Consider the following 11951-nt stretch of genomic DNA (forward strand, 5'->3'; position numbering starts at 1 on the left):
CTGCACATTTTTCTTTCACTTCCAAAAAGGTTTAGGACAATTTACATTTTTGAATAAGGAACAAAAGGGTTAAAATGTGCAGTACTCTTCTGTTTCTTACTCAAAATTGTCGGCCCTTATTGGGAAGCTACAATAACTCCCTTTAAAATGACGACTGGATACAGTTCCTCTCCTGCACTGAACCTCTTCTCCAGCAGGAACAGTCCACTTGGATTGGAGCAGCTGGCCGGGCCAGCTAGCGAGAGAAATGCAAAATAGCTGTCTGAAACGTTTTCGTGGGAAACGAGCAGTTGTACTACTCGTCTTAAAAAGAAAGAAAAGCGTAGTTATAATAATTAAATTGCTCTGGGCGTACCTATACAAACAATTAATATTTTGCCAACTTAAGAACTGCTGACTGTATGGATTTTAAAATTAAATCTGTCCTACATAACGGAACGTGTAGTGCAGATGGGCAAAGTAACAGTTCTAGCATACTGTTGTTTTATGTAGTGGGCATTTGTTTGCGTATTATTTATTTTAGTCATCTGAGGTACATGGTTGTGTTAATACATATTTCTAATGAGTAATATTGAAATATTTAATTCATGCGTTCTATCTGTATGAAAGTATGTCCGAATGCTGCAACACATGGTGTGGCGTACAAAAACGTCACAATGGTGTATATTCAAACTTAAGTGAAACATTACAGAGCTACTTCACATTTCTTCTGAACAGGCAGGTGAATAGGAACTTGAAGACTATTGAAAGCTTTCTCAGAAGATTTCCTCAGGCTCTTCAGACAATTTTGTGCTTTTTTGGTGAGTAATTCTTATTTACACATGAATGTTTCCCCTATTTATTGTAATCTTACACAAAACATAATTTTATACTCAATTTAATCCGCACTTTTGTTATGCATTACCGTAAATATCATGGCTGTACAACTAAGAAAATGTCCCTCAGATAAAAAATTCTAATACATTTAAAGCACGTTTTGACAATAAATCAATCATTAAAGCTAAATAATAATTGAATGGCTCTGGTCGGTACCTATACAGACAAGAAAGATGTTGCCAATGTAAAAGACTGCTGGGCTTTTATGGATTTCAAAATCAAATCTGTCCTACATGACGGAACGTGTAGTGCAGATGGGCAAAGTAGCTTAACATATCGCATAGCCTACGTGTTGTAGTTTGGATGGTGGGCATTGTTTGCATATTATTTATTGGAGTCATCTGAGCTACATGCTTGTGTTTAATTACACATTTCTAATGAAGAATATTGACACATTTATTTTACGGACATACGTTCTGTATAAAAAGTATGTTTGAATGCTACACATGATGACGTACAAAAATGTCATAATGGTGTATATTCATACTTAAATGAAACATTTACACAGCTACATCACATGTCTTCTGAACAGGCAGGTGAATAGCAACTTGAAGACTTCTATTGCAAGCTTTCTCAGAAGACTTTCTCAGGCTCTTCAGACAATTTTGTGCTTTTTGGTGAGTAATTCTTATTTACACATTAATGTTTCCCCTACTTATTGCAATTTTACACGTAAAACATCATTTAATTCTAAATTGAATCCACACTTTTGTTATGTAGTTACTGTCAATATCATCGCATCAAATACATTTAAAGCAAGTTTTGATGCATGTTTTGTTTTTTTGTTTGGTTATAAATGACCAACATCAATAAAAAGAGACTCAAGACTCAGTCCACAAATGGCCTGTAAATCAAACCTCAACAGCATTGCAGTTACAAAGGTGACAAGTTTTCTCTCTCAATTGCTTCACAGCCAATCATTGTGTGCCGAAACCAAACTCTTCCAGTCAGGTCAGGACTGGTTAGAGAAATGGACGACGCAGAAATGGTAAGAGCCTAATAATATCAACTTAAATTTCAATGTTTAAACAGCAAACATGGTCAAATACCTCTCTGAGTGACTGTGTCTCTAATGTAGGAAGTTGACCATGATGGGACAACTATCCAAGAAGTGGAAACCGATTGGAAAAATCAGGATGATCTTTCACTCCATTCCTTTGATGAGGCAGATTTTCTGGTCAGTAGTTTATGTATAGCGATAGGTGAAAGAGATGACACAGAATAGGTAAGATCCTTATTTTACATAAACCTGAATGGTTAATCATCAAACATGGTCAAATACCTCTGAGTGACTGTGTCTCTAATGTAGGAAGTGGAACGTGGTGGGAACACTATCCGTCAGACCGTAGATTATGATAACCTCTCTCTACGTTCAGTCAGCGAGAGAGATTTTCTGGTCAGTTTGTGCATCAAAAGCATCAAGGTACATTATATTTTGAAGATAGACTGTGTGAACAATATGTTTCCATCTGACTCAGTCTGATGAGGACCGTGACCGGCAGCAGAATTCATTTCCGGATAAACGCCTGGTATGTGTGTGACAAAAGGTCAATGAACTGGCTTTTTCTGCTAGTGCTGAATCAGCTTTTCCCACATTTAGTCATTTAGCAGACGCTCTTATCCAGAGCGACTTACAGTAAGTACGGGGACATTCCCCCGAGCCAAGTAGGGTGAAGTGCGTTGCCCAAGGACACAATTTCATTGGGCACAGCCTGTAATCAAACTGGAAACCTCCTGATTAATAGCCCAATTCCCTAACTGCTCAGCCATCTGACCAACGTGACCTCCCTCCCCATATGAATCTTCATATTTTAAAATTTGTCCTCTCCCCTGTTCCTGCACATTGTACTTTACTTTTGGTCTCCCTAGAATCATGTTATGGACTACGAAGCCCAGGGCCTTCTTCATCCTTCTGTGAGAGCCGAGACCGAGCCTTGCATCTCTAATGACGTGCAGCTCCCCATGATGCATGATCAGAAGAGGCGCGACAGGCAGTACCGTGACACAAGAATCATGAAAAGGTTCCAAAAATCCTTGGTTGCCCTGGAACAGGACCTCATGAAAACCAAGGAGCAGATCCTGGACACCAACGAGTACTTTAAGGAGATGTCTCGTGTGAAGAGCCAGGGACAAGGCCTGATGGGTGCGTCTCTGAGAAGACTCGTTTATAAAGTCAGAGGGAGAAGGCTCCAGAGGATTCAGGCGCAGAAGTATATGCGGGTCAGCAAAGATTTCGATGCGCTGATCCAAGTGGTGATGGAGGACTGCAAAGATGAACTCGATCTGACGGGCCTAGAAAACTGGCAGAGAGAGGTCAAGAGGCTGCGCATGGCCTGCAAGGCCTGTACTGAGAGGATCCCACCACCCGAGGTGTGTCGTTCCCCACCACAGGCCCAAACCTCTCAGGAAGAGAAGTTCTCCATCCAGCGCGTTGTAAGTAATTAGTACAGACCTACTGTACGTATTCATTTTATTCAGCTTTTATTTGATTCAAGGTATGGCATGGCACTGTTTTTTTGATTACCATCCTACAGAGCCATGGAAATATCCTCGGTCCCACAGGCCAAAAGGTTATGTCTTCTCTTGTGACTCTGACTCCCCAGGATCTATCTGAGACAGAGATCACTGAGACAGAGATCACTCCTGTGGTCCCCCGCATTGAGGATGCCAAGGAATCCCCCCCTCTGACTCCTCCTACTCCTGAGGCCCTCCTCCCCAACCAGCAGGTTCCCCGGGCATTGACTCCCCTCAACCATGTCACCGTTGGAGTTGTGACTCCTACGTGGCCTGAGACTCTGCCTGCTGTGGGGTATTTACCCCCCCATCGTCTGGCACCAATCACCCACTTGAGCGCTGATGTAAAGAAGCTGCTCCAGGGAGGACTGGAAGGGCTCCAACAGGTATGTTGTTTTCATCACAGGCAAATATATGATGATATTCACTGTTAAAGCATAAATACATGTAAGTTAATTAAATAAATTGCGGACTAATGAGGCTGGAAAAGAACCATGATTTCACTGGTTCAATTTTTTCTTAGCTCAGTGATTGATCCATGTAAGCTTGTGTTCTGCTTTCAGGGTGTGATGGAGGAGAAGAAGACTGCCAAAGGGGAAAAGAAGAAGCCTGGCAAAGCGGAGAAAACGGCCAAAACCAAGCAGCATGTCAAACCACTGCTTGTGTTGGAAGCCGTGAACAAACAGCCAGAGGAATACTCTGAAACCAATGTGAAGGAGGAGAAAAAGAAAAAGAAGAATGTGGGAAAGAGGTGAGGGCAGATAGCAGAAAGGCTAAATGAAGAGTAGTAGAATGTGGGTGAAGACAGTAAGACCCTCAGTGTAAGGATGAGAGAATTCGTACTGGTATGACAGATTACATTTTATGTTTCTTCTTATGATTGACAGGTTTCTGCAGTGGCTGTCACGCAAACTCATGTGCGGCTGTTGTTCGGATGTTTAACAAACATCATGCATGCATGCTCATGCTCTTTCTCTCTCTCTGTCTTTCACTACACATAGATCATAAAGACATACACACATTACATCACACTCCACCCTTACACACACATACACACACATTCAATGTAGCTTTCTCTCTCTCTCTCTCTCTCTCTCTCTCTCTCTCTCTCTCTCTCTCTCACACACACACATACACACACATACACACACACACACACACATTCACTCTCTCTCTCTCTCTCTCTCTGACACACACATACACACACATTCACTATAGTTCTCTCTCTCTCTCTCACACACACATACACACACATTCACTGTAGTTTTCTCTCTCTCTCTCTCTCTCTCTTTCACTACACAGAGATCATGTAGACATACACACTTATGACATCATCAGTTACACACCAGACTTTGTTTCCATATCACAGATGCTTGACTAAATGTCGTTCTCAATAAAGTTAACATTTTGTGTTTCATTTGGTATTTCTTTTTGATGGTTACTACTTGATGATTATTGCCCTGCTTCAAGTGGGCTTGCTGTAGTGGAGATGGACTAGTGTTTTCTTCTGGGAGTCTGATAGATGAAAGAATACAAATTAATGGTCAGGTCACACAGAAAAACTCCTACAAATATTGTTTCAATGTAAACTTGACAAAATGTGTAGTCTAAACTGGAATTGGGCCGTAGTGGACTTGATGGACAATCTCAGCCGTCACCTGGACATTACAGAACCTTAGCAGCGAAAGTTGGATCCCTCGGCATCAAAACACTTCCTGACGTCACAGTTTGGCTCTCACAACGTATGCTGTATCTAGCCAACCAACGTGACCGTGACACAACTCCCAATATTATTCAGAGGACTGGTTGTAGAAGTGCTAATACACCTGTAAAACAATGAAATTTCTTTACAAAGAGGAGCACCCGTTTGAGAAAAGGAGGTCAGAGGGAGAAAAAATAAGGAAGAAGTACCCGGACAGGGTGCCAGTAAGTTGTCAATGCGCAAATTGGCACTGGCAAACATTGCTAGCTACTAAGCTAATTCGTTAGCTATGTGCTACTTTATTTTGTTATGTTTTCCATATGATAACGTTATGTGTTATTGATATTGTGAAAGTAAAGGTATCGCTAGCTTAAAAGATCGTCTACATTTCAAACAGATATGTTGACAGAGGTCTTGGTCTTCCACCAGAAGAGTTGTGTTATTGTCAAGATACGTAGCATGCAGTAGCTATGCTTTTCACCTTGTTAGCTGGCTAGCAACATCACAAACTGATTGTGAAATAACAATGCAGGTCATAGTGGAGAAAGCGCCCAAAGCCAGGATAGGTGACCTGGACAAGAAGAAATATCTTGTACCTTCTGACCTGACAGGTATGTGTATTAAAAAGATAGATTTAGATCATAAATTGTTTCTGCAGGACGTTTATATTTGTTTTCCCCATGCTTCTCTGTAACATAGTTACAATACTGGCATCTTAATGTCATTAGTCACTTGTTTTTTTTTTTATCACTTTGTGATGCTTAATAGACTGTATGTTGTGCTTGAAATAACCCTGATTCCACTACATCTCAGTCGGACAGTTCTACTTCCTTATTCGGAAGAGGATTCACCTCAGAGCGGAAGAGGCCTTGTTCTTCTTTGTTAATAACGTTATTCCCCCAACATCAGCCACAATGGGCCTTCTGTACCAGGTACTGCACCATCCACATTCATAGGGAAAGACTATTTGCACAGATTTCCAGCCACTTACATTACATTATATCCACAACTGTTTAACATAATTGTGGATGTCCTTGTGCCAGGAACACCATGAGGAGGATTTTTTCCTCTACATTGCCTACAGTGACGAAAGTGTGTACGGAGGCACCCAAACAGTTGTCTGAACATCATTACACGCACAAGGGACTCGACCCCCCCCCCCCTCTCCCCCCCCCCCCCCCCCCTCTCCATCACAAAACAGGAAAAAATAAAGTTTCCTTGTTTGCTACAAATTACAAATGCACTTTGAATCTGTCTTGGCCCTTATGTCTTTATTATTTTTCACAATTAAAGCCCAAAGATGTCCCTCTGGTGGTGTTCCACAACATCCTTATGCTGTCACTTATGTTTTCGGGTACAATTAAACTCCTGAACTCCTCGCATGTCACTGGGAGCTTTTTGCAAGAGAATATGGGTAACCAACTAATCGTTTTCAGATTTTTAATGATATCGATTCTTAGGATGATGCATAAAATTAAATTAATCATTTTTTAGAAATGTATAGCCTAAATAAGTTGGTTTTCATAATGATGTGTCTTATAATTATAAATCATAAGACACTTTATTGCATCATGCTTACATAGTTTAATTCTGATTCAAGACATATCAAATATTATTTAATTGAATATGCAGTGTGATAAATGTATATGTTTAGATTGGTGAGCCATTGATGTGTTTGTATGTTTATGATTGCTTTATTATATGACTACATCTTAAATATAAAATGTCTGAACACTAAATATATACAATATGTCTTGTCTTCTTTTTACTAAACAATTATGTTGGAGGGTAATGAAATATCGAATCATGTACTGAAAACACTTTCACACATTTCTGTCTTGATTACAATAAAGCAGTCACTGGAGGAGTTCCTAGTCATAGCCGGTGGACACTGGATAGGGACCACAATGCCAGCCTATAAAAAAGCTGTTAGTGCCAGCACGTCATTCAGCGACAACGTCCAGCAAGATTTGAGCTAAATCTCGCCTCAATAACACTTTCAGATACGGATTCATGTGCGTTTCAGATAATTTCACCTTTTTGTGCGAAATTGCTGTTTGTGCTTGCGTATTTACCAACTACGCTAGCTACATGCTGTGACACGGCATGACTGTCACCCCGCAGACTAGCTTTTAGGTTGCTAGTGTGTCTAGCCAGCTTGTTCTGCACTGGGACATCACTCAGAACAGAAGTATGTTCACAGCGCGGGCGTCCACTAGGATGAGCTAACTTGGCTAGCTAGCTAGTTTAATACACGCGGAAATTTATGGCAACTTATTTAGCAGTTACAAATCGTGTATTTACATTTAATCATGCTTGGCTAGCTGTTATCAATAAGTCACCTTTTAGACTGGCTTGATGCTAGCTAACGTCAACCAAGTAGCTAGCTCTAGCTAGATAGCTAGCTTTTCAGAATTTTTTTTCCGATTCACATAGACTTTGGAATGGTAAGTTGTTGATGCGATTACAAAAAATAGTGTCGTGAAATGGTCTAGTGGTAGCCTATAAAATAGCATTTTGGCTTCGATATCGAGCTAGTTTGCTTTTAAAAGTTATACTGCGATAGAGCTAGCTAGCTAATTAGCTGCATACCATTAGCTCTATTTACCTACTGTAGTGTAAGGATAATAAGAAATATACGTTCCCGGCGTTAAATGTGGTGACACGATAATTAATTGAAAAGTTGCTGATTATTGGTGTATGGTCCATGTTACCATTTATTATTAGACATCAAGGGTCAGTCTTACCGTAACAGTTCAAATGTGGGAATTTCAACAAACTGCCTGGATTTAATGAATCTCTGTGACTACAGTACGGTATGTGGTAATAAGATCTTACTTTTGCCTCTTTGCTTGAAGCTGGCACCGTCAATTCCTACCATCATGCCAGCTCTACTGGAGAGGCCGAAACTGACCAATGCTATGGCACGCGCCTTGCATAAACACATAATGCGAGAGAGAGACCGCAAGAGACAAGGTGATGAGAATATATTTCCATATCTGTACGAACCGTCATACTCCAATCTGGAACAGGAATGCATTATGCATCTTAGTGAAACTTTACTCGTGAGAACCAACTAATTCTATATTTTGTCACAGAGGAAGAAGAAGTAGACAAAATGATGGAGCAGAAACTAAAAGAGGAGGAGGAGAGGAAAAGAAAGAAAGAAATGGAAGAGAGGATGTCTTTGGAAGAAACTAAAGAACAGGTGGAAACTGGAACCAAAACAAACGGCCTGAACTTCCACTTTTCAGAGGACCCACGATCTATGATATTCACTCTGTGTGTTTCTGTCAGTGTTGTCTTCTAACATCTGCTCCTCTTTAAAACTGCAGATAATGAAGATGGGGGAGAAGCTCCAGGGCCTTCAGGAGGAAAAACACCAGCTCTTCCTTCAACTGAAAAAAGTTCTTCACGAGGAGGAAAAGAGACGGAGGAAAGAGCAGAGGTAAAGGCCATCACTTCCTGTTGTTGGTAGAGATGTCACCTCCAGTCATTGGTAGAGATGTCACTTCCTGTTGTTGGTAGAGATGTCACTTCCAGTCATTGGTAGAGATGTCACTTCCTGTCATTGGAAGAGATGTCACTTTCTGGTGTTGGTAGAGATCTTCCCTACTGGAATGTGGTAAAGCATTTGACCACAGATCAGAAGGTGGCATGTTCGAATCCACGCCTGTATGTCGCTGTGGATGAAAACGTATGCAAACTGAATACACCATCACTAATGATGTGCACCATGTTCTTGTTTTGTGTATTGCAGTGACATGACAACCCTGACTACTGCCAGCTACCAGCCAGGCATGGCGATCCACTCAAGCCAACACTTACTGAGCATGCAAGGTAAAACAGCTTTGCGCCGTCTACTCTCCTCATGGTCATGAACACACAGAATACTTATTAGATTAAGTGAATGCAAGTCAGCTGTTTTTATTCCTTGTGTTGCTCCGTTTAGGTGATGTACATAAGATTGGCCATGATGGAATCACAGATATATCTATCGCTCTGTTCACATCTAATTTCTATTTATTTGTCTCCCCTCAGCCAGTCAAGTCAGCCATGGCCGTCCTGCTGTTCTACTAGGAGAACGTAATAAGCAACTCTTCCAGTCCCCGGGCATTCCGGTGAGTAGCTAGCCTGGATATTGGTTGGGGTTCACATATTTGAGGGTGATTTAAGATTTATACTTGATTTAAGATATGTAAAAATGACTATGATTGTACTTGAGTTTTCAGGTTTTTGAAATGGATTTATTACTGATCATTTCGGACTTTGGCATATCTTTCATGTTAATAACTGTGTTGGTGCTTGACAGGGTCGCCACTACCAGAGTCAGGCAGGGGTTTCTGAGCACGGTCAGTACTCTGGCAGCCCTGCCGGACACGGGCCCTACGGAATCCCCCAGACCCAGCACCCCTCCCCCTACGGCCCTGGCCAGCCCAGCACGGTCACCTATGCCAGTAGCTCACAGCTCCGAGGTCACTGTTGGTGTTTTACACATAATAATAATGTATTCATAATCAATAATGTGTTCTTAATCTGCAGTCAGATGCTCTAACCACTACCTAACAAAGATCAAATAAACATCTCTAGCTACTTAGGTTATTCATGTTTATTGATTGATACCCATGTAGGTTGTTGAGGTTATTAGTGTTTTGATGTTCTTGCAAAAAGGCTGGTTCTGGTTCCCTGTAGACAGGAATATTATTGCTCTGGACATAACTATAACAATATGTAGTCAATCTAAGTACTTCCCCATGTTTCCTGCTGTGTCCAGGGGCCTCAGCCTTTCCAACCATGCAGTACGTCCCCCACCAGCAGCAGGCCTACGCTGTACATGGACATTTCACCTCTCAGCCAGGTCCGTTTCACTTATGTTTGGCCCAATATCAGCTCTCCTGAGTCATCAAAGAACGCACGTCACAGAAACACACACAGTAACTCCTTTCGTCTAACCCAATCTACACAGTGACAGCCTTAATCTCACCTAATCTAAACTGTAGCCCTCTTAACCCAGCCTAACCAAACAAGTCTTGTCTTTTACTGCAGGATTCATACCTAGTGCAGGGATCCCTCTACAGAAACAGTTGGAACATGCCAATCAACAGTCTGGCTTCACTGACTCTGTAAGTCTATGTACATACTGAGTCAATACATGTGTGTTTACTGACTCTGTAAGCACATCCATGCCAAGGCTGCTTTGACAACGTGTGTATGTGTTTCTGCTGGTTTTCAGAGCCCTCTGAGGCCTATGCACCCCCAGGCTCTCCACGCCAGCGCTGCAGGGCTCCTGCCTAGCTCTGCAGGCCTCCTGCCCAGCTCCTCCATCTCTGTTCAGATCCCCTCTGCCAAGGTCAGTCTCACTCTCTACACCCAGACTTGTTTTGAACAAATCACCACTTCATCCTGTTTACCACAACACACTCCCCACTCTCTTCATTTACAATATACGTAAACGTAAAGACACTTTTATCCAAAGTGACAATCCAAAAGTGCTTGAAAATACAGCTGAGAATCAAGGATCAGAAGTGGATAGTTCCAACTGTATTTTGAGGGTCAGCCTCAAAAAACTGTCTGTCATAACCAAATTAACTACATCTCAGTTTCCAGGCATGGTGCAACAATAATGTCTCAACTATCGTAGTACATAGGACATTGCTTTTGCTATACTGTACGATCTTAGGAGCAACATCAAACAGGTTTACGTGTGCTGTCTTTATAAATCAGTTATAAATAAGAGATATTTATCAATATCCCCCCCCCCCCCGAACAGTCTGGTTTGCCATATGCCAACCCCCCCCGCCCTGCATCTCCAGGAAGCTTCACCCATGGGACCCCCCCACCACAAGCTCACCCTGTGAGTACAAACCCCCCCCCCCCCCCCCCCACAGACACACACACACATATACATAGATACACACTGAGGCACATAGACAGACACGCAAGCATGTACGCACGCACATTGACGCACACAAACACAGCACTCACCCTTACAGACACGCGCACGTGCTCGGTAACGCGTGCGTGTGCACACACACCTTAAATGTTGTCAACAAAACAATACTTATTCTTGTGAGGATCGCCCACATTATTTTACCACCTGATTTAACAGAGATAGTCTGATAGTACGCTAGAACTGAAGTGTGTTTATGCCGTCTCCTAGGCAACCTTCCAGAGCTCCGCCCCGCCGCCTCCTCGTCATGCCTACCTCTCTCAGACCCAGGTCGGACAGAGGTTCTACCATCACAGCAAGTAAACGGAACGACCAGCAATTACAGACTGACCTAATTCTCCAAACAGCTTAACCCTAAATGCAGGAATGCCTGAAATTGTCTTTTTTGACAATAACTGTATTGTTAGCATTCACAAGCATGTTTTATTTTTTTGTCAAGGTTTCTGTAAATAAGCTCTCGTTTTATACTGGGTATGGCTCTCAAAGCCACAAGATGTAGGAGAACAGATTGAGGAAAGTCTGCTTTACACACTATTGTTTAAGTTTATTACCACAACATCCAAACTGTATTTTAATTACAAAATCCTAGTACTATATGTATTTAAGGAGTAAATGTATTTAATACAAATTTTAATGAATTCAATGTAAACCCTTCTCAGGGCCAATGGAAGAGTTAAATCACATTAAGTGACTCTCCTAGCCACATATTTGTGGAAGCCATATTTTCCTAAGCTTTTAAACTGAAAAAATATTATTTTGCAACTAATTTTATTAAATTGCACTTGATACCAAAACATGTATTCAGATTCATCTTTATTATTTCAGTACAAAATGCTTTGTGGTTCCCATAATATCTGAAAACGTTTTGTGTTGAAAAGTACCATCAAAGGGTGTACTGGAGCATGTGAC

At 41.5% G+C, this 11951-nt stretch overlaps 3 protein-coding genes across 9 annotated transcripts; all 3 read left to right on the forward strand.

Moving 5' to 3' along the window:
* The first annotated feature begins 38 nt into the window (after nt 1-38).
* Nucleotides 39-4805, forward strand: LOC146287933 (uncharacterized). 4 transcript variants are annotated; one of them, XM_084697414.1, is made up of 11 exons: nt 40-532; nt 718-800; nt 1409-1493; nt 1790-1864; nt 1955-2053; nt 2186-2272; nt 2355-2405; nt 2746-3309; nt 3480-3776; nt 3954-4141; nt 4278-4805. In XM_084697414.1, exons 4-11 carry the CDS (start codon nt 1847-1849, stop codon nt 4330-4332), a joined length of 1359 nt encoding a protein of 452 aa, XP_084553540.1. In that variant the 5' UTR covers nt 40-532; nt 718-800; nt 1409-1493; nt 1790-1846; the 3' UTR covers nt 4333-4805. The 4 variants fall into 4 exon arrangements, with proteins under 4 accessions (XP_084553541.1, XP_084553540.1, XP_084553542.1 ...); XM_084697415.1 differs by lacking the exon at nt 2355-2405 and having other exon boundaries at nt 39-800; XM_084697416.1 differs by lacking the exons at nt 2186-2272; nt 2355-2405 and having other exon boundaries at nt 40-800.
* A 340-nt stretch (nt 4806-5145) lies between these two features.
* On the forward strand, nt 5146-6840 carry LOC146287934 (gamma-aminobutyric acid receptor-associated protein-like). The gene is made up of 4 exons (XM_084697443.1): nt 5146-5316; nt 5625-5703; nt 5906-6024; nt 6136-6840. Exons 1-4 carry the CDS (start codon nt 5227-5229, stop codon nt 6214-6216), a joined length of 369 nt encoding a protein of 122 aa, XP_084553569.1. The 5' UTR covers nt 5146-5226; the 3' UTR covers nt 6217-6840.
* A 121-nt stretch (nt 6841-6961) lies between these two features.
* On the forward strand, nt 6962-11836 carry gps2 (G protein pathway suppressor 2). Of its 4 annotated transcripts, none has more exons than XM_084697426.1 (12): nt 6962-7107; nt 7951-8068; nt 8191-8300; nt 8428-8540; nt 8853-8932; nt 9134-9213; nt 9405-9567; nt 9867-9950; nt 10139-10215; nt 10326-10442; nt 10863-10946; nt 11253-11836. In XM_084697426.1, the coding sequence occupies exons 2-12, from the start codon at nt 7975-7977 to the stop codon at nt 11343-11345; spliced, it is 1095 nt and encodes a 364-aa protein (XP_084553552.1). In that variant the 5' UTR covers nt 6962-7107; nt 7951-7974; the 3' UTR covers nt 11346-11836. The 4 variants fall into 4 exon arrangements, with proteins under 4 accessions (XP_084553552.1, XP_084553551.1, XP_084553550.1 ...); XM_084697425.1 differs by lacking the exon at nt 6962-7107 and adding an exon at nt 7119-7539 and having other exon boundaries at nt 9876-9950; XM_084697424.1 differs by lacking the exon at nt 6962-7107 and adding an exon at nt 7121-7539.
* The last annotated feature ends 115 nt before the right edge of the window (nt 11837-11951 follow it).

This window comes from Hypomesus nipponensis, chromosome 5, assembly GCF_054491055.1.
Source record: "Hypomesus nipponensis isolate SF chromosome 5, ASM5449105v1, whole genome shotgun sequence".
NCBI classification, from domain to species: Eukaryota; Metazoa; Chordata; class Actinopteri; order Osmeriformes; family Osmeridae; genus Hypomesus; species Hypomesus nipponensis.

Excerpts from the sequence above, each read along its gene's own strand:
- LOC146287934 (XM_084697443.1), top strand. The coding sequence starts at position 5,227 with ATGAAATTTCTTTACAAAGAGGAGCACCCGTTTGAGAAAAGGAGGTCA. Across the intron at positions 5,704-5,905 it reads TGTACCTTCTGACCTGACAG|TCGGACAGTTCTACTTCCTT; the intron begins GTATGTGTATTA and ends ACTACATCTCAG. Across the intron at positions 6,025-6,135 it reads CAATGGGCCTTCTGTACCAG|GAACACCATGAGGAGGATTT; the intron begins GTACTGCACCAT and ends TCCTTGTGCCAG.
- LOC146287933 (XM_084697414.1), top strand. Across the intron at positions 2,273-2,354 it reads TCAGCGAGAGAGATTTTCTG|TCTGATGAGGACCGTGACCG; the intron begins GTCAGTTTGTGC and ends CATCTGACTCAG. Across the intron at positions 3,310-3,479 it reads AGTTCTCCATCCAGCGCGTT|GATCTATCTGAGACAGAGAT; the intron begins GTAAGTAATTAG and ends CTGACTCCCCAG.
- gps2 (XM_084697424.1), top strand. Across the intron at positions 9,951-10,138 it reads ACATTTCACCTCTCAGCCAG|GATTCATACCTAGTGCAGGG; the intron begins GTCCGTTTCACT and ends CTTTTACTGCAG. Across the intron at positions 10,947-11,252 it reads CCCCACCACAAGCTCACCCT|GCAACCTTCCAGAGCTCCGC; the intron begins GTGAGTACAAAC and ends GCCGTCTCCTAG.